The sequence below is a fragment of the Puma concolor genome, chromosome D3 (assembly GCF_028749965.1).
Source record: "Puma concolor isolate L17-30 chromosome D3, mPumCon1.1.hap2, whole genome shotgun sequence".
NCBI classification, from domain to species: Eukaryota; Metazoa; Chordata; class Mammalia; order Carnivora; family Felidae; genus Puma; species Puma concolor.
This window is the reverse complement of record NC_141678.1, coordinates 55,779,475-55,797,952: the sequence shown is the minus strand read 5'-3', so window position 1 is coordinate 55,797,952 and position 18,478 is coordinate 55,779,475. Positions and strand designations below refer to the sequence as shown.

The 18,478-nt window shown below is 35.2% G+C and overlaps 1 protein-coding gene across 11 annotated transcripts in view; it reads left to right on the top strand.

Annotated features, from left to right (window-relative positions):
- NOL4 (nucleolar protein 4) overlaps positions 1 to 18,478 on the top strand; it is a 436,192-nt gene that overhangs the window by 208,862 nt on the left and 208,852 nt on the right. For all 11 annotated transcript variants that reach the window (XR_015242528.1, XM_086682717.1, XM_086682710.1 and 8 more), the window contains one exon: positions 4,747 to 5,030. Coding sequence is in view for 10 of the 11 variants with exons in the window: in XM_086682717.1 (XP_086538843.1) it covers positions 4,747 to 5,030 (284 nt within the window). In the remaining variant the exon portion in view is untranslated. The remainder of the gene's footprint in view (positions 1 to 4,746; positions 5,031 to 18,478) is intronic.

Here is an 18,478-nt window from a genome sequence, read left to right as displayed (position 1 = left end):
TTAGTTTCAGTTTAATGTCTGCTCCCTCTTTCTGTTGAATTTTTCTAATACAGACATCAAAAACTTTGTTTCAAATTTTGATTGTAAAACAGTGGCATGTGACATTACTCGTTCTTATACCATTTAAATGATAAAATGGTGTGAATATATATTATATACAAATAAGTAAATTATTCACTTGTTCTTTATGAAACATACCGGTTTACTCAAGAATGAAATATGTAAAGCTGTGGAATTTAGTTACCTTGGTAACATCTGGAGTGAGGTACTCTGTCTAAAAATATTTTCTCCTTTATTGTTTATACTTTATACCAAAATTACAAATACATGAATTTTATTAAAAATTATCCTGAGGTAATAATGTTTATCTTATTTAAAATGTGAATAAATGGTACACTAGTTACTAAATATGTATGATGATTTTAGATTAAAGAAACAGTTGTGGCATGTTTATTTCTTAACAGTAATAGATGTTGGATTTGTTTTCTGCTAGTATCCATTTTGTGTATATAATATACTTTTAGGGTTATTCATTCTTTTAACATATTGACAAAATTTTTATTACATAAAATGTTTAGTATTTTAAGGGATTCTAGTGCACAAATGTTACGTCACATTTTTCTTCATGAATTTAAGAACTGGACTTGACTATGTACATTCTGCTTTTCTTTGGACTTTCGTGGAAAGAAATAAATAATCCGAAATGATTTAGCATACTTTAGCATAGGATTTGACTTCACATAAAGAGCATGTGCAATTTTATGGGTTGCTTATATAAATCACACCCCTAATTTTATTTCAAAAACCTTCTGTATTTCATGGTGAAAACAAAAAGAAGAAGAACGTGTTCGATTTTCTCAATAGCTGTGGAAAGTGATATGTCATGTTATTTATGACCAGTTTCTTAAATTCTCTTATGTATGTTTTCTCTCCCCATGAAGTCTTTTTTTGAATGGAAATGTACAAAGAGGAATTTATGAGTAGAATCTTGCCATTTGAATGTATTTTAACTTCTTCACAAAGCGGTTTTAGAAAAATTTTTAAAATATCATTACTGAAAATTAAACTTAATACCCTTTGTTTTCATTTCACATTGGAGCTGGAGATCTGGGCTTCCTCCCAGACCCTTGTCTGCCCTACTCTCAGTCTTACTTGTTCTTTTCTTAGGATTTTTTGAGTCTCCTCTTGTTCTGCACTGTTGCTGCTTTGGTTTGGGCTTTCAGCAATGCTGAGTCAGTGGCTTATAGAGCTCTTAACAGTCCCACTTTTGTTGCCTTCATTCCATTCTCATCATCAGTCAGAGTAACCTCTTTAAAACACCGTTTTGTTCATATCACTTCTGCATAAAATTGCTCCTATTCACTCCCAAGGTACGATCCACGCTCTTAGTTCAGCGAAACACATTCTCTGCCTCCCTTTCTTATTCTCTTGTTTGCACTCAGCACCCAACCTTACTTCCCATCTGCCCTGCACTTTCCTTCCTCTGAGGTGTTGCCCCTGCTGATCTCTAATTGGGAAACTCTCTCCCCCACCTTCATCACCGGGTTAAGGCTTACTCGTCTTTTGGAATTTAGCTCATATGCCACCTTCTTTAGGAAAACTTCTGTGATGTGTTTACCCCTTGTTTTGGATCAAAGCCTTTTTCCTCTGCATTTTAGTTGCATGTTTGTTTGTTTTTTCTGTCTCTTTTAATTAGTTGTGAAATTACTGAAGACACAGTCTCTATTGGCCAAATATTTAACCCCCTTTTGGCCAAGCATAGGCATTCAATAAATGTTGAATGAATGAATGAACAGGTGAGTTATACCACTTCTTCAAATGTATATATTTGTTTCATGAATTTAATTGATTAGAAGGCATAAATTTTTCATTGCATCCTACAAAAATGAAGCACACTGGGGAATATTCAGAAATCAAAATATTACAAATATGAATATTATTACTCTTGTATGTTCATATTTTTATGGCTTCATCAATAGACTTTAACTACAGGAAATAATCTAACACCTTTGCATTTCATAGTCCTTTAACATTAATAGAAAATTCTTACCATAAATGCAAAGATGAAATTAAGAGAAATAGAATTTTCCTGTTTCATCTAAATTTTGTTTTTTACTCTAAGTAAATTGTTATTGATATGTTTTACTAGACAAGTTTATCATTTATTTTAAAGCCAGAAAATTTTGGTTAATTCTACTTCTTCCCCTTCCTCCCTGTTTTTTTTTTCTACAGTTATTTTATTTATTTTTAAATTTCTTTATTTAAATTCAAGTTAGTTAATTTACAGTGTAGTATTGGTTTCAGGAGTAGAACCCAGTGATTCATCACTTATATATAACACCTAGTGCTGATCCCAACAAGTGCCCATCTTAATGCCCATCACCCATAAGCCTGTCTCCCGACATCCCTTCCAGCAACCCTCGGTTTGTTCTCTGTATTTAAAAATCTCTTGTGGTTTGCCTCCCTCCCTGTTTTTATCTTACTTTATTTTTTCTTCTCTTCCCCTGTGTTTATGAGTTTTGTTTCTTACATTCCATCTGTAGGTGAATATCATGATATTTGTCTTTCTCTGACTGACTTTTTTCACTTAACATAATACATTCTATCTAGTTCCATCCATGTTGTTGCAAATGGCAAGATTCCATTATTTTTTATTACCAGGTAATATTCCATTGTATGTGTAGGCCACTTTTTTTTTTATCCATTCATCAGTCAACGGACACTTGGGCTCTTTCCACAATTTGGCTCTTGTTGATAGTGCTGCTATAAACATTGGGGTACATGTGTCCCTTCAAATCAGCATTTTTGTATCCTTTGGATAAATATCTAGTAGTGCAATTGTCAGGTCATAGGGGTAGATTTGTTTTTAATTTTTTGAGGAACTTCCATACTGTTTTCCAGAGTGGCTGCGCCACTTTGCATTCTCACCAATAGTGCAAAGTGTGTTCCCCTTTCTCTGCATCCTCACCAACATCTGTTGTTTCTTGAGTTGTTAATTTTAGCCCTTCTGACAGGTGTGAGTTGGCATCTCATTGTGGTTTTGATTTGTATTTCCCTGATGATGAGTGATGTTGAGCATCTTTTCATGTATCTGTTGGCCATCTGGATGTCTTCTTTGGAAAAGTGTCTATTTATGTCTTCTGTCCGCTTCTTCACTGGATTATTTGTTTTTGGGTGTTGATGTTGATAAGTTCTTTATAGATTTTGGATACTAAGCCTTATCAGATATGTCATTTACAAATATTTCTCCCATTAGGAAGGTTGCCTCTTAGTTTCGATGATTGCTTTCTTCGCTGTGCAGAAGCTTTTTATCTTGATGAAGTCCCAGTAGTTCATTTTTTGCTTTTGTTTCCCTTGCCTCCAGAGACATGTCGAGCAAGAAGTGGCTGTGGCCAAGGTCAAAGAGGTTGCTTCCTGTTTTCTCCTCTAGGATTTTGATGGTTTCCTATCTAAAATTTAAGTCTTTCATCCATTTTGAATTTATTTTTATGTATCGTATAAGAAAGTAGTCCAGGTTCATTCTTCTGCACGTCGCTGTCCAGTTTCCCCAGCACCATTTGCTGATGAGACTGTCTTTTTTCCATTGGATATTCTTTTCCACTTTATTGAAGATTAGTTGGCCATACATTTGTGGGTCCATTTCTGGGTTCTCTATTCTGTTCCATTGATGTCTGTGTCTGTTTTTGTGTCAATACCATACTTTCCTGATGATTACAGGTTTGTAATACACTTGGAGTCCGGATTTGTGATGCTTCCAGCTTTGTTTTTCAACATTACTTTAGCTGTTCGGGGTCTTTTCTGATCCCGTAGAAATTTTAGAATTGTTCGTTCTAGCTTTGTGAAGAATGCTGGTGTTATTTTGATAGGGATTGCATTGAGTGTGTAGATTGCTTTGGGTAGTATAGATATTTTAACAATATTTGTTCTTCTAATCCACGAACATAGAATGTTTTCCATTTCTTTGTGTTTTCTTCAGTTTCTTTCATAAGCTTTAAATCATATATATGTTGTAAATATTAGAGAGTATTAAAATATCCAGTGCCATACAGTTAAGAAGAAATTAATATTAACATTTGAGACTATATTTTTCACTATTCTCCCTCCCATATTCCACATTTCCCATATTCTAATCATTTCAACATATATTAAGCCAGTTTTTTATTTTTGGTAATTTCTGTCTCTTCTAAATGTTTGCTATTGTAAGAAACACTTTTGTAAAGACCTTTTTTACCTGCACAGCAATGCACACAATGATTGCTCTCTTTAGGTTTAAAAGTCCCAGAAGTGTAATGACTGGAGCAAAGGTGACGAGTTCTTTTAATGTGTTTGATGTGTGTTAAACACTCATAAGGCTTGAACCAACATATACCCTGCTAGCATATAGACAGTGCTTTTATCAGAGAATTTTCCCCAAATCTGGACATTGTCGCTTGAAAAACAAAAAAGTTTCTGCAAAACAATGAACAAGTTTTCTTTGTTTAAATTTACTTTTCTTTGAGATTGCATTTGAGATCAAACTGTTTTCCTTACTTTATCTTTTTCTTACTTCATTTCTTCTTGTGCCTAAATGTGCCTACTAGATTACAAGTAACAATGGCTGCTTCACAAGTTATTGCTAAGGATGAAACTACACAGGCTATGTAAAATTTAGCACCATGGCAAGCATGTAATAGGAGCTCAGTAAATGTGAGTTGAAGTAGAAACCGAATGGCATGTTAATTAAAATCAAAATATTCTTTTCAACAGATGATTCTGCTGCAGAGAGCTTTAATGGCAATGAAACTCTGGGGCACAGTTCAATTGCTTCAGGGGGAACACACAGCAGGGATATGGGTGACTCCAATGGCGATGGCAAAACTGGGCTGGAGCAGGACGAGCAGCCACTGAACCTGAGTGACAGCCCCCTCTCCGCTCAGCTGACTTCGGAATACAGAATAGATGATCATAGCAGTAATGGAAAAAACAAATATAAGAATCTTCTGATTTCTGACCTCAAGATGGAACAAGAGACGAGAGAAAATGGAAGCAAGGTAAGGTCATGTTACGATTTTCAGAGATTTTGAGTTTGTCATGAAGGTCAGAAAGAAACACATATTTACACAAGAGATGAAGATTATTTTCGCTAAAAATATTTTAAACAAATCCTAATAATACGCTGCCAAGACATTTAGAAGCATAGATATCATGAGTCCACACGAGCAATAATTTTCCCGAATAACAGTGAGCAGAATGAATAGTGTTTTGAGCAAAGCTGTTGGTGTTTTCATACATGATGAAATCACTTGATTTAACATTTCTCCTTCATATAATCTTCTTATGGATCTGTCTCTGGGAGTTTGTGGAGCTCATACCTGAAAATATAGCCCTGAGAACACAATTACAGACCTTAAAAAGATCACTATCTAGTTTCTACTAGAATGGATAGGTAGACACAGTAATAAAAGTTTCAATTAGACTCTCAAGTTTGCTTTAGAGACCCAGGGACTTCAGTCAGTAATTTACTCCCCATACCTGGGAGAAACGTAAGTGTCAGTGTTCTAGATGAAATATGCAGATTAAATAACTACTGCAACACATAATCTATCACACGCTGTATTATACAAAAGACACAAACATGTTTCAGACATATCTAAATTTCTAGATGCTTTATAGCAAAATAAATTATAATCATCCCCATTCCCAATTGATTTATTATTTTATTTTTATTTCTTGGTCCTTCTGTTTTTATCTCTTTATCTTCACACCCGTTTTCAGAAATACTGCCCATTCTTTTTTTGTTTTTATTTAAATTCCAGTTAATATACAGTGTAATATTTCGAGAGTACAATATAGTCATTCAACACTTCCATACATCACCTGGTGCTCATCACAAGTGCCCTCCTTAATCCCCATCACCTCTTTCACCCATCTTCCCCCCACCTTCCCATCTGTAACCATCAGTTTGTCCTGATTGATTTAGTAAAAAAAATAAAGTTTACATTTCCACCGGTTTGAAATAATGCATGCTGGTGACTTTCGCTCTATAATTTTTCAAGGTATACTTTTGACCACATGAGGATTTTTATGGAATGTACATTTTGACTCCTTCTTCCCCTACCCTCTTATAAATTAGAGTTGAAGAACTGATCTTTTGACATAGCAAAATGTCTTAATTTGGATTAATTTGTGAATTTGCTGAGGCACTGTACTTCCTAAATTGGCTCCATTCAGATCCTCTTGCTTGCCTGAGGGTATGTTGTTTCATCCTCTTTTAAGCAAGTCACAATACATCATCAGACACTTAAACACTTCTGCCTGAGGGAGGCTGCTGCAACTTTTGCTGGGGTAAATGAGCAAATATTCTCCCCTATGGTTTAAAGCCAAATCACTCAAACACAAATGATTTTATATTCACTAGCATGATCTGAATCAAAGTTACATTTTACAGAACAAAATAGACTTTAAATTCTCAGGCCATCTGCAACATCCGTCCAGTCTTCATAAAACTTAAATGATTATGAATGTCCTTTTTATGCTATGTATCTGTTGAATATTTTTCTAAAATGACTCAGTGGTTTGCTCTTCTGTTCCTTAACCCCTTATCCATTATAATGATAGGAACTATGCTCATTGGAAACACATTGTTGCACATTTTAAACAGTGAAGTTACTTTTCTACTCTATTAAAATGAAGTTGCGAAAAGCACAGATTGTTTGGGTTGTATCTGAGGAGTAAGATGAGAAGTGGGCCTGGGGAGGAGACCTCCCTAAGGAACCTAAAGTTTAATGGTTTGGTAAAGGAATAACAGTTCCAAGGGCCGACTGAGGAGTAGCCAGAGAGGCAGAAAAACAATCAGAGGGGTATAGTGAATGGAAGCTAAGGGTAGTATACCTTTCAAGAAAGAGTTGTCAGCTCTGTTGGGCAATGCTGATATATCAAATAAGATAAATACAGAAAATAATTGGATTTGTGTGAACAGTTTTGGAGCACTTTGAGAGCAGAATCCAGAGGGACTCTTTATTCGCTTCTTCAAAGATTGAACGATATATTAAATACCTGTCATACTTGCATTAATGGAGTAGGTAGCAGAGACAACTCAAAGAGAGGACTCTTTATTCATAAAACCTTTGATAAATAGTTTTGGTACAAAAGGGTGCATATACAGAGAAAAGTTTCTTAGTAAAACTATAGGCAAGTATCTATTTCTGTGTTAGAACATTGGGAATTCAAAGTAAGAAACTACTATTTCTATTGAAGTAATAAAGAGGGCTTCCTAGAGAAAGTAAATCTTGAACTTTGAAGGAAATGTAAGATTACCATTTTTTTCAGAAGGGATCTCCTTTTGGACATTGTGAAGGCCCTGGAATGCACAGGAAAGATGAGTTGGTCTCACAGGTTAGGGAACCATTGCCTATTTGGAGCTAGGTAGGACTTAATAACATCGTACTTGAAGAAGAACACAGTATCATTATTCAAGATAGACTATTTGCCACCAATAAATTTATTCACTGAATATTTACTGAGGGACTCCTACATGCAAGGCACTGTTGTAGGAAGCAAAAACATGGAAGTGAGCGAACTAGGGTCCTAGCCCCTCAAAAGCTTAAAGTCTATCAGGAAAGAGAGGCGAACCTCTGATTATAATCAGATTCCATAAGTAATATTATGGGCATATGGCAGGGTGAAGTGAGAGATGAAAAGTAGTGCACCCATGAGACTATAATGTTCTTAAGGAAGACTTTGGAGAGAGGTTGATGCTAGGGATGAATGCAAAGTGTAAGTAGAAGCTATTTAGACGGGGAGGATTATTTATGGTAGAACATGTTTGGAGGCATAGAACCACAGGACAGCATACTTGTCATGGAGATTTGCAAGGAGCTTAGCATGGCCACAGTAGAGAATATGTGTGGAGAAATGGAGTATAGAGTGGCTCCATCAATAAGGGCTTTATAGGCTAGTTCAAGGACTTTGGACTGTATCCCATAGGTAAGCTTAGCATGATAAAGTTGTGGTCAGCTTGGAATTTTAGAAAGATTATCTTGTCTACATAAACAGGGTAAACAGGATAGGGACTAGAAAGTATAAAAAAGACAGAAAACTGGTTATAAGCTATTGTGGCATTCCAGGAAGAAAGTGATGTAGGAATATATATATATATATATATATATATATATATATATATAGGAATATATATAGGAATATATATAGGAATATATATAGGAATATATATAGGAATATAGGAATATATATATATATATATATATGTGTGTGTGTGTATATATATATATATATATATATATATATATATATTAGGGCTCCATAGGTTGTATATTGCCAAACTCCTGGGAATGTCTTTCACATAGACTACAGTATGAATAGCCTCTTTATACATCCCAGTAGGATATAAATTCTATGACCATAAGAATGATACCTACCATGGGTGCCTAAGTGGCTCAGTCGGTTAACCAGCTGACTTCAGCTCGGGTCATGATCTCACGGTCAGTGGGTTTGAGCCCCATGTTGGGCTCTGTGCTGACAGCTCAGAGCCCGGAGCCTGCTTCGGATTCTGTGTCTCCCTCTCGCTTTCTCTGCCCCTCCCCCACTCACACTCTGTCTCTCTCTCTCTCTCTCAAAAATGAATAAATGTTAAAAAGAAATTGAAGAAAAGAATGATATCTACATTATTTACTGAGATGTGTCCAGCACCTGGCTTAATATCTGGTACATAGTAGCTTCTCAAATATTTTGAAGAAATGAAGTTTTATCGAATGTGGGAAGTGGAGCAGAGAACATTCTAGAATGACTCCAGGCTTATTGGCTTGGTTGCCTAGGTAGATGGTGATTCCATTTACCAAGATGCAGAAAGAGAAACATTTGAAGAAAAGTTTTTTGATAAATAAGGTTTACCATGCCTATGCAGTATCCACTGGATATATTTAATAGGCATCAGGGATATATGTGTCAGCTCAGAAGAAATGTCCAGATTGGAGAAAGAAACACATGAAAGGTTTTAGAGCAGAAGTGCAGCTTAAAGCTGTTGTGGTTGACCGGATCACCTCAGAAGAGCATAGAGCGAGGAGAGGAGAGGATCAAAACATATCAACCTGGAGAATAGCACATCAAAAACAAGTGGCATAAAAGGAGCTTGTGGATGAACATAAAACCAAAGGAGAAAATGAAGGCAACCAGATAAGGAGATATTTTAGAAGCCAACGTGTGGGGCAATTTCAGAATTTATATGCAGCTAAAATGGAGTAACGGTTAGGTGAAGTGATATAGGTCTAAACCCAGATGATACTTGGAAAGTTAATGCTAAGAGTTGAAGTCAGAACACATGGCACAAGAAGAAGCCGAATTAGTAGGGAAGTGGATTGGACACATTTTTAGAGGCTGGATAGGAAAACTAAATCATTTTAATTGTAAGGGAGACTGTGCCTGGAATTTTGTTTTAGGAATTCTTCTTGCAATGCAAATTTGTATGCAGAGTGCCCTGGGTTCCTGGCTTTGGATCAATACTTGCTCTACCTGAGGCTATCTGGTGAACTTCATCCTAAAGGTTTATCACTCATATGTTCAGTTAGTACTACTATTTGTAGTCCTTAGAGATGTTCCAGTACTTTTGTACAAATTTATAAAGTGACAGTACCAATTTTTTCTTCCAGTATTTTTCAATCTAGCCTCTGTTCTGCCTTGAAGGAATATTAAAGTTTAATTATATAGCATCTTTGAGAAGCGTAGATTGCTGTGAGTTTGATATTGACCTATTTTACAATTTTATTGTGAATAATACCAAACAAAAATAATTACAAAGCATTTAAAAACCTGAACACTGAATAGAAATGCTTAAAAAGAATAGCTGAGCTGGACTATGCCATTTACTGATTGCTTATTATTATGCAAATTCAGTCACTAGACTAACAAATCTTATTAACCAATCTAAAGAATAAATACATTGCATTGAAAACTTTTAGGTGATATATATTTTCTGCTTGCAGATGCCCATATGTTTAGAGGACAACAAGTAACATTAGAACTCAGAAGGAAGTAGAAATGTTGATTAAAGCCTTGGAAAATGAGACTCATGAGGAAGTGTCAAGGAACAATTTAGATAGGGATAGACAGGCTAAGAAGACACAAATTTGGATATAAATATGTTTAAAATTATTAAGTGAGAATAAAAACAAAACTTGAACTCTAATGGAGAGAAATATGTAACTTAAAAACACTATCATTGACTTTTGTTTTGTTTTTTTCCCTTTTTTCTTTTAGTATTTGTGACCTAGCTGAATTATACTTAATATGGTAAAATATTCTGAATCAACCTCCCCAAAGAATAATATTTCAAGTAGTAACTGTGGTAGGAGGGTGATTATTATTTGAAGGTTAATGTATCACTGTGGTTACTGCATATTAGGTTTGGTTTTGGGCTCAGTTCCCAAGACCCTTCAATCTTCACTTTATTAAAATAATATTTTTTCCCCAAAATGGTCCATGTGACATTTTTTCAATGAATCTTTAAGTTCTTACCAAAATGGATATTACCATTCAAATTAAAGTTTATAAAATATTTATCATAATTACCATTAATAATTGCTATGCAATTTTATTTAGGCATGATGAATGGAAGTAGCACATTTTTTGAAATATCTCTTTGTAATATTGAGGTGTAATTAGATTGCCTTTTAAAGCATAAGAGCCATGGATTTACTTTTGGAACAGTATTATCTTAGTCTTTGTTGTGTAGGTATTCCAGCTCGTTGCTTTAATTTGATGATTTTCAATATCTAGCTTCTTGGTTGTTGTATAAAGATTTGGGCACAGACCTTCCTCAGAGTAGAAACAGCAGTATGTATTCAACAAATGTTCCTCATATATGCTAGGAACCGTCCTGGGTGCTAAAAAAAACAAACAAACAAAAAAACACAAAAGGTCTCTGTCATTAAGAACTCCCCAGAAAGGTAGACACAGAAGTAAATAAGTGTGTTATAATACGGAAATTAATTGATATATAGATGTGCCTTCTAGGCTTACTAACTATGTCTTGGAAAGTTTCCCCAGTTAATTTTTAATGGTTACATAGGAGATAGCTACTTGTTGAAAAGGGAGTAGGAAATTGTCAAAGAACACACCATTAAATTAAGACCTAGAAATGTTGAGGACTGAAGTGGTGAGAGAGAAGTCCGAAGAGGTAGTTCAGGGCATCAGATGAGAGTAGGCTATAGATACACTGTTAAAGTTTGAACTTCACTCTGTAGTTGACAGGGAACTTCCTAGATGTAGGCTAGGAAAATATCATGGTCAGATTGTGTTTTGGGGTAGATCATTGTGGCATCTTTGTTACAAGATGACTTGAAGTGGCATGGAAAGGGAAGAAGCTGCTAACAGGATGAGGTACTGCCATAGTGAGGTGATGGTAGGGATGGGAAAGAGAGCAAAGACTTAAGAGATATTTAGAATGTTAAATGGGTGGAATTGGGAGTTTGATTAGGCAAGTGATAGAGGGCATGAAAGAAACGAAGAGCCAGAAAATAACCGATATATCAGTTCTCATATTTGGATGTCACGCCAACTCTAACATTGATGAACACTTGTGTAATGTTTCATGTTCATAACTCAGACTAACTCCGTGTGGTAAGGAGAGAAAGTATAATTATCAGCCTTACTTAAACATAAGGGCATAAAATCCAATAGATGCTAAGATATTTAATATTAATTATGCAGTTAGTTAAGTGATAGAGCCTGCTATTGAACCCAGGTCTTCTGACTTTGCAGCCTTGTGCTTTTCACTATACCCACACACTGGTTGATGTTTGTAGGACTAGTTACTCTATGGACCATATAGTGACTATGTTAAGCAAGCTATCCAGAAAGGCAGATATTTAAAACAATTAGTGGATAATTCCCTGGTAAGTGGCACATATTTATAGTGGCATTTATTATACAGATATTTGTTTTGCTCTTCTATATGGATTATTTTACAAAATAAAAATAATATACTAGGTGCCTCTATTGGAAAACTAAGCATGTAGCCATTTGTTGCTTTCATGCACAAATGTAAATAAATGGATAGTAGTGGGTCCTTAAAAGCCCTAAGGTAAATTTTAGACTTACTTTTTTTTACTGCCAATTTAAAATGACGTCTTCATGTATTTTACCTAGAGACATATATATTTTACCTAGAGACATATATATGTGTGTGTGTGTGTGTGTGTGTGTGTGTATTAATGTATAGATACATAGAGAGAGTATGTATGTGTTTCATATTTTACATGAGTTACATGGGCTTCATTTCTTCTCATTATTGGACACATTTTTTCCTTCTGTCCTTAGTGGATCTTTTTTTAACTCAAAAGATATATAAGAAGAATATAATATCATATGATTTTTTGTAGTGTCTATCATATTTTCAACCTAAATTTAAATGTGTATAGTGCTTTTGTACTATATAAAATATAGTATATTATGTATACCATGTAAAATATATGTAAAACATATACATATATTAAAAATATGTGCCTTATTCAGGAACTGTTAAATTAACTCTCTGTAGAATAATATAATTTTTCAAACTGCTTCATTTTATAGATGAAGCAATTGAAACTCATTCAAGTGACTCCTAACACGCAAATCAGTATCCTTCTGAATCATTATGCTGTCATGGTTACCAGTGAATATGCTTATATTCTTGATATGTTATTAAGGAAGAGAAAGGGTAAAGTCAACATATGTGAATATCTATGCATGATCCAGTCTATGTTTGCTCATTTCACATTTGTTATGTTAACAGAATGAAGAAGACAAGGGGCTTCTAAAATTTATACCCTGAAATGTGCAAAGGGTGGTTGATTTTAATTCCCCATATGCAGCAAAATATACATTTTAGGTTCCTTTTTAAACGTATGAGTTCATTTGGTTCAATACAAAATCTCAACTGATCCTTCAGCCATCAATGCTATGTATTGATAAGTAATCTGGTTAGAGTAATATGCGACATTTTTGCCCAAAATACAAAACAATGAAAACTGACCAAGTATTGTCTTTGTCTTTATTTAACGATTAATCAATAGCTCAAAAAGAAATAGGAATTGTTTCTTGTATGCTTTTGTGTTCAATGTTTTTTTGGTTAGGGGGTAGGTTTTTTGTTTTGTTTTGTATGTGTGTTTGTTTTATATTTGTATTCTGTCATTTGGAATAAGATACAAGGGTTAAAAATATCATTAGGTCCATGGGTATTTTGAGAATGGTAGAGGAACTCTGAGAGAACTATAGTTAATATACCCATAAGTAATTCATACGTGTCTCAGAATAGTTGGTATTACCGAGACTCATTGAGACACTGATATTGACCCAAATTTGGTGAAAGAAGAAAAGAAGAAAATCAGTACCAGAGACCAAGAGTAATACATTCTAATTTGCCTCAGTATAATAAATTTACATTGTTTTTGTTAATATTAAATATGTGATGAATATTAAAGTATATTCCTGAAAGCAGTTATCTGTAATCTTGTTATTAGTATGATTTAAAAAAAATATTGTGAAATGGAGATCTTGGGTTTATTTGGAGTCAAAAGGATAAGATGGAGGAGAGTTTAAAGAAAAGGATTAAGTAATAAAAAGTCATAAACTTTCGTCCCAAGGAATAATAATGAAAAGTAACCTTACTGAGTTCTTACCATGTATCAGGCACTATTCTAAAACTTACTCATGTAGCCCTCATATAACCCAATGGACGTAGCTCTGTTATTATTCCCATTTTTACAGATGGGAGAACTAAGACCCAATGATATTATGATTATGATTACACTAAGAATTTCTAGAATTTGGACTTAAACCCCCCAAAGTTTGGCCCACATTTCAGCCATGCAATTTAAGTTGAGATCATGGGGAAAGGCCTGAAAATGAGCAACAGCAAATTTAACTTGATGCTGAGACCCCCAGCTGCTATTTTATGGCTCATAATTACTCCTTGATCAGAAGCCACTCTGATCAACTCTGTGACTTGGAGCAAGTCTTTACCTTATAAGCCTGACTACTTCATTAGTTACAGTGGGATAATAATACTTAACCTATAGGCAATTGGGGCAATCAAATAAGACTGTATGCATTTTTATATAAGTAGATAATAAATGGAATTGCTGTAGTGGTTGTTATTGCCTCGAGTTTGGGGCTTAGCTGAGTCTTGCAAAAATGTTTTCAACTCATAATATTTATTTGGGAAGTTGAATGTCCATTTTTAATAGCTTACCAAGTACTTACTGAGACTGGCAATTTGGAGAAGCCTATTACTTTATTTCATCTAGTAAATACTACTGTCTTTTTATTCCTCTCTTTATCCCTTCTTCCTTCCTTATTTCCTTTTAGTTACACCTGTTTTCCAGGAGTCTGGAATATATAATACATTCCCAGAGGTGTTTTATAGGCATTTATTCTAGGACCTATTTCTGTGAATATATAACAGGTATTCATAGAAATAGATCCTAGATTCCTTGCAATTTCTGCTTGTTAAAATCTTCCTGACCCTGTTGGAATCTGTCCAACTCAAATGTCACTTCCTTTATAGCATCTATCTTGATTACCTCAGCTGGGGGGCGGGGGGGAGCGGGCAGGGAACATCTTTTTTTTTTTTTTTTTTCCTGAAATCCTAGGGAAAAAGATCCATGAGGAATAAGGACAAGGTGGCTTGATGGTAAATTGTACAAGTGGTGGATTTTATGGCCACACCCTAAAGTGATTTACATGCATAAAGCTTACTCCTTACAAAATGTTTGTTGAACAAAAATATGCAATGATGTGGGAATACATCATATTGATCTCATCTCACCCATTTTCTTATACCAACACTTTCTTCACATTGCCACCTGACTTCCCCCAACTTCCCACTATGTAGCTGACTCTTAACTTAATCTGGAATATGAATACTATCCCAGGTAATAGGTATATAATCTTATTTCTCTTGGCTTTAGATTCTCATTTAAATATTTCACCATAAATAGTGACTTAATTGAATATAATACTAAAAACAAACAACAAAAGCAAAAATCAACAAATGGGGTTGTGTCAAATTTTAAAACTTCTGGACCACAAAGGAGACAACCAAAATGAAAAGGCAACCTAGAGAACGGCAGAAAAATTTTTCAAACCTTATATTGGTAAAAGGTTAATATCCAAAATATATGAAGAGTGCATAACAACTCAGTAACAAAAAACATCAGATTTAAAAGGGGCAGAGTAACTAAATAGGTATATTTCCAAAGAAGTCATCCAAATGGCCAACAAGTACATGAAAGATGCTCAACATCACTTATCATTGGGAAAATGGAAATCAAAACCACATTGAGATATTATCACACACCTGTTAGAATGCCTATCATCAAGAAGACAAAAGATTATAAGTATTGGAGAGAGTGTGGAGAAAAAGGAATCCTTGTACAATGTTGGTGGGAATGTAAATTGGTTCAGCCACTATAGAAAATAATATGAGAGTTTTTAAAAAAAATTAAAAATAGATCAGGAATTCCAGTATTAATCAGGAATTAATCAGGATCAGTATTAATCAGGAATTCCACTTCTAGGTATGTATCTACAAGAAATGAAAACAGGGTGTCACAAAGATATACTCCTAAGTTTATTACAGCATTATTCACAACCTAAGTGCATATCAATTGATAAATAGAAAAATAGGATGTGATATATACAGATGAATATAAATATATAAATATATAGGATGAATGGATAAATAGGATATGACCATATATATATATACACCATATATATATACATATATATATATGGTGTATATATATATATATATATTATTCACCCATGAGAAAGGACATTTTGCTGTTTGCAATATGGATGGAACTTGAGGACATTATGCTAAGTGAGATAAGTCAGACAAATACTATGATATATCACTTACATGTGGGATCTAAAAAAAATTTAGAATTCCAAACTTGTAAAAACAGAAAATAAGATGGTGTTTACCAGCAGTGGGGGATGGACAATGGGACAGATGTTGTTTCAGGGTACAAATTTGCAACAAGTAGTAAATAAGTCTTAGAGATCTAATGTACAGTATAGTGAATATAGACAATACAATCATATTATAATAATCAAACATTACCATCACTGAAAAGTAATGATAATTATGCAGTAGGATAGAGGTGCTAATTGTTGCTATAATGGCAATCATATTGCTATATATGAATGTATCAAATTAACACGTATACACCTTAAATTTACACAACGTTGTATGTCAAATATATTTCAATTAACAAAAAACCAGCGACTTAAATGGATTGGATTTCCAATATGGTAATTAATGAGGATAGCATCATTGCAGACAGGTAAAGGAGATACTTGGAGGTTTATGAGGTCTTGTGATTCTCACGTGTGCGCACTAAATATAAAGACAATTGATTGTTTTTAAATTGGTTTTGCTTTGGTGTTTCAGGCAATATTTTGAAGACTTAATTTTCTTAGAGTAGTTTTAGGTCCACAGAAAAATTCAGAGGAAGGTACAGAAACTCCCCGTATGTGCCTTGCTCCCACACATGCATACGCTTCCCCAGTAACATTCCCTACCAGAGTAGTACATTTATTAAAATTGATGATTCTATATCGATACCATCATAATCACCCAAAGTCCATAGTTTACCTTAGGGCGCACTCTTGGTATTGTACATTATATGGTTTTGGACAAATGTATAGTGACATGTGTACATCACTGTGGTGTCACAAAGAGAGCTTTCACTACCTTTAAAAATCCTCTGTGCTCCCCCTATTTATCCTTTAACCAGTTTAAAGCAAAATTAAAAAATTAATGTTTATTTCTGAGACAGAGGGAGACAAAGCAGGAGTGGGGGAGGGGCAGAGAGAGCGGGAGACACAGAATCCAAAGCAGGCTCCAGGCTCTGAGCTGTCAGCACAGAGCCCGACGTGGGGCTCGAACTCACAGACTGTGAGATCATGACCTGAGTCCAAGTCAGACGTCCAACCGACTGAGCCACCCAGGTGCCCCAAAAGCAAATTTTTAAAGACCAAAATTAACCAGTGATACTTATGTCTACGTTTTTATGAAGTGAGATATTATTCCTAGTGTTAGCCTTCTCATCAGAGATGCCTCTGTAACACTGAAAAGCTCAACAAAACTAGTATTATTTGAGGAAATCACCTCTGGGTCAGAGTTGTCCCAGTCATCAACTGTTCCTCAGTTCCTGTATAAGCAGGGTTCCTGCCAGTGACTGTGGGTGCTATAGACTTGCTTCTGAAAGAGCTACCACATAAACAAAAACAAAAGGTAAAAATAGATGAATGTCAACATTATGTACAAAACTGTTGGCGAAAACACAAAGTAGGCAATTAAAGATGGTTTCATAGAGGAAAGAGTTTGCGTGAACCCAAAGAATAAGGATAGTCATGATGAGAGAAGTTTGAGGAGGTGCAAAGGGAAGAGTCAAGTCACAAATGTAAGACGTTCACCAAAATGACCTAGAAGCAAATAGCCATGGGTTTGGATGGACTAAGGATGCATGAAAGCATATTGGGGGGGGGGATATTTTCCAGGGCCAGTCCTGATACACTACTTGATTTATGTCCTTGAGCATGGAGAACCATGGAAAGTTATAAGCATGAGAGTGATGCAGCGACCATGATCTTGGGCAGGAGGATGGATGGATGTTTCAGCACTTCATGGAATAGTTTGAGGATATGAGAGACCGGAGGTCCAGAGAACTTTTCCAAGGGAGAGGTACGAGCAGTGCCAGTTTTTTTGAGTTTACAGAGTTTCAGAGGGTCAGTTAGGCATGAGTGGATGACAGGTGGAAATGTGAAGCCAACAGAGAGGAGAAAGACTAAGGAAGAAAGAAGCAGGGGCCACCTGCTGTGTAAACAGGAAGCCAGGCAGGAAGTGGCCAGCCAGCAGACCCAAGCCTTTCTCTACTGGCTGAAAGAAGAGAAAGCAGTGAGGATGGATGGATGTGAAACTGACAGAGAGGCAGAAAACAGAGAACCTGGCTCATCCAGTCCCAGAGTACAAGAAAGGGTGGTGATGGATCATTTTGGGTATAGAGGAGAAGGAAAAATGAAAGAAACCTTTGACTTGGATGTCCCCGGAGACGATCCAGAAGGCAGTTTCACTTGAGTGGTGAGAACAAAAGCACATTTCAAGGAATTGAGGGATGATTCAATACATGATTTCCTCAGAAAAAGACATGTATAGTAAAACAGTTCATTGGCTTTGTGTGCTTTTTTAAAAAATTCAAGGTGGTTACAGTAATAGTATTATGGAAATTAAATATAAGTTTAAATTGATATTTTAACACAGTATCTTAACACTGACTTTTCATCTGAATTTAGGAAATAATTTTGGGTACCAATTACATACTGAACACCAGGAATAAAGAAATGTAAAGAGGTTGGTGCTCCAGGAGCATCAAGAAAAAGAGGCAGGCATTAAACACATTACAGTGTGACAGTCCACCACGTGCAGTCATTTAGT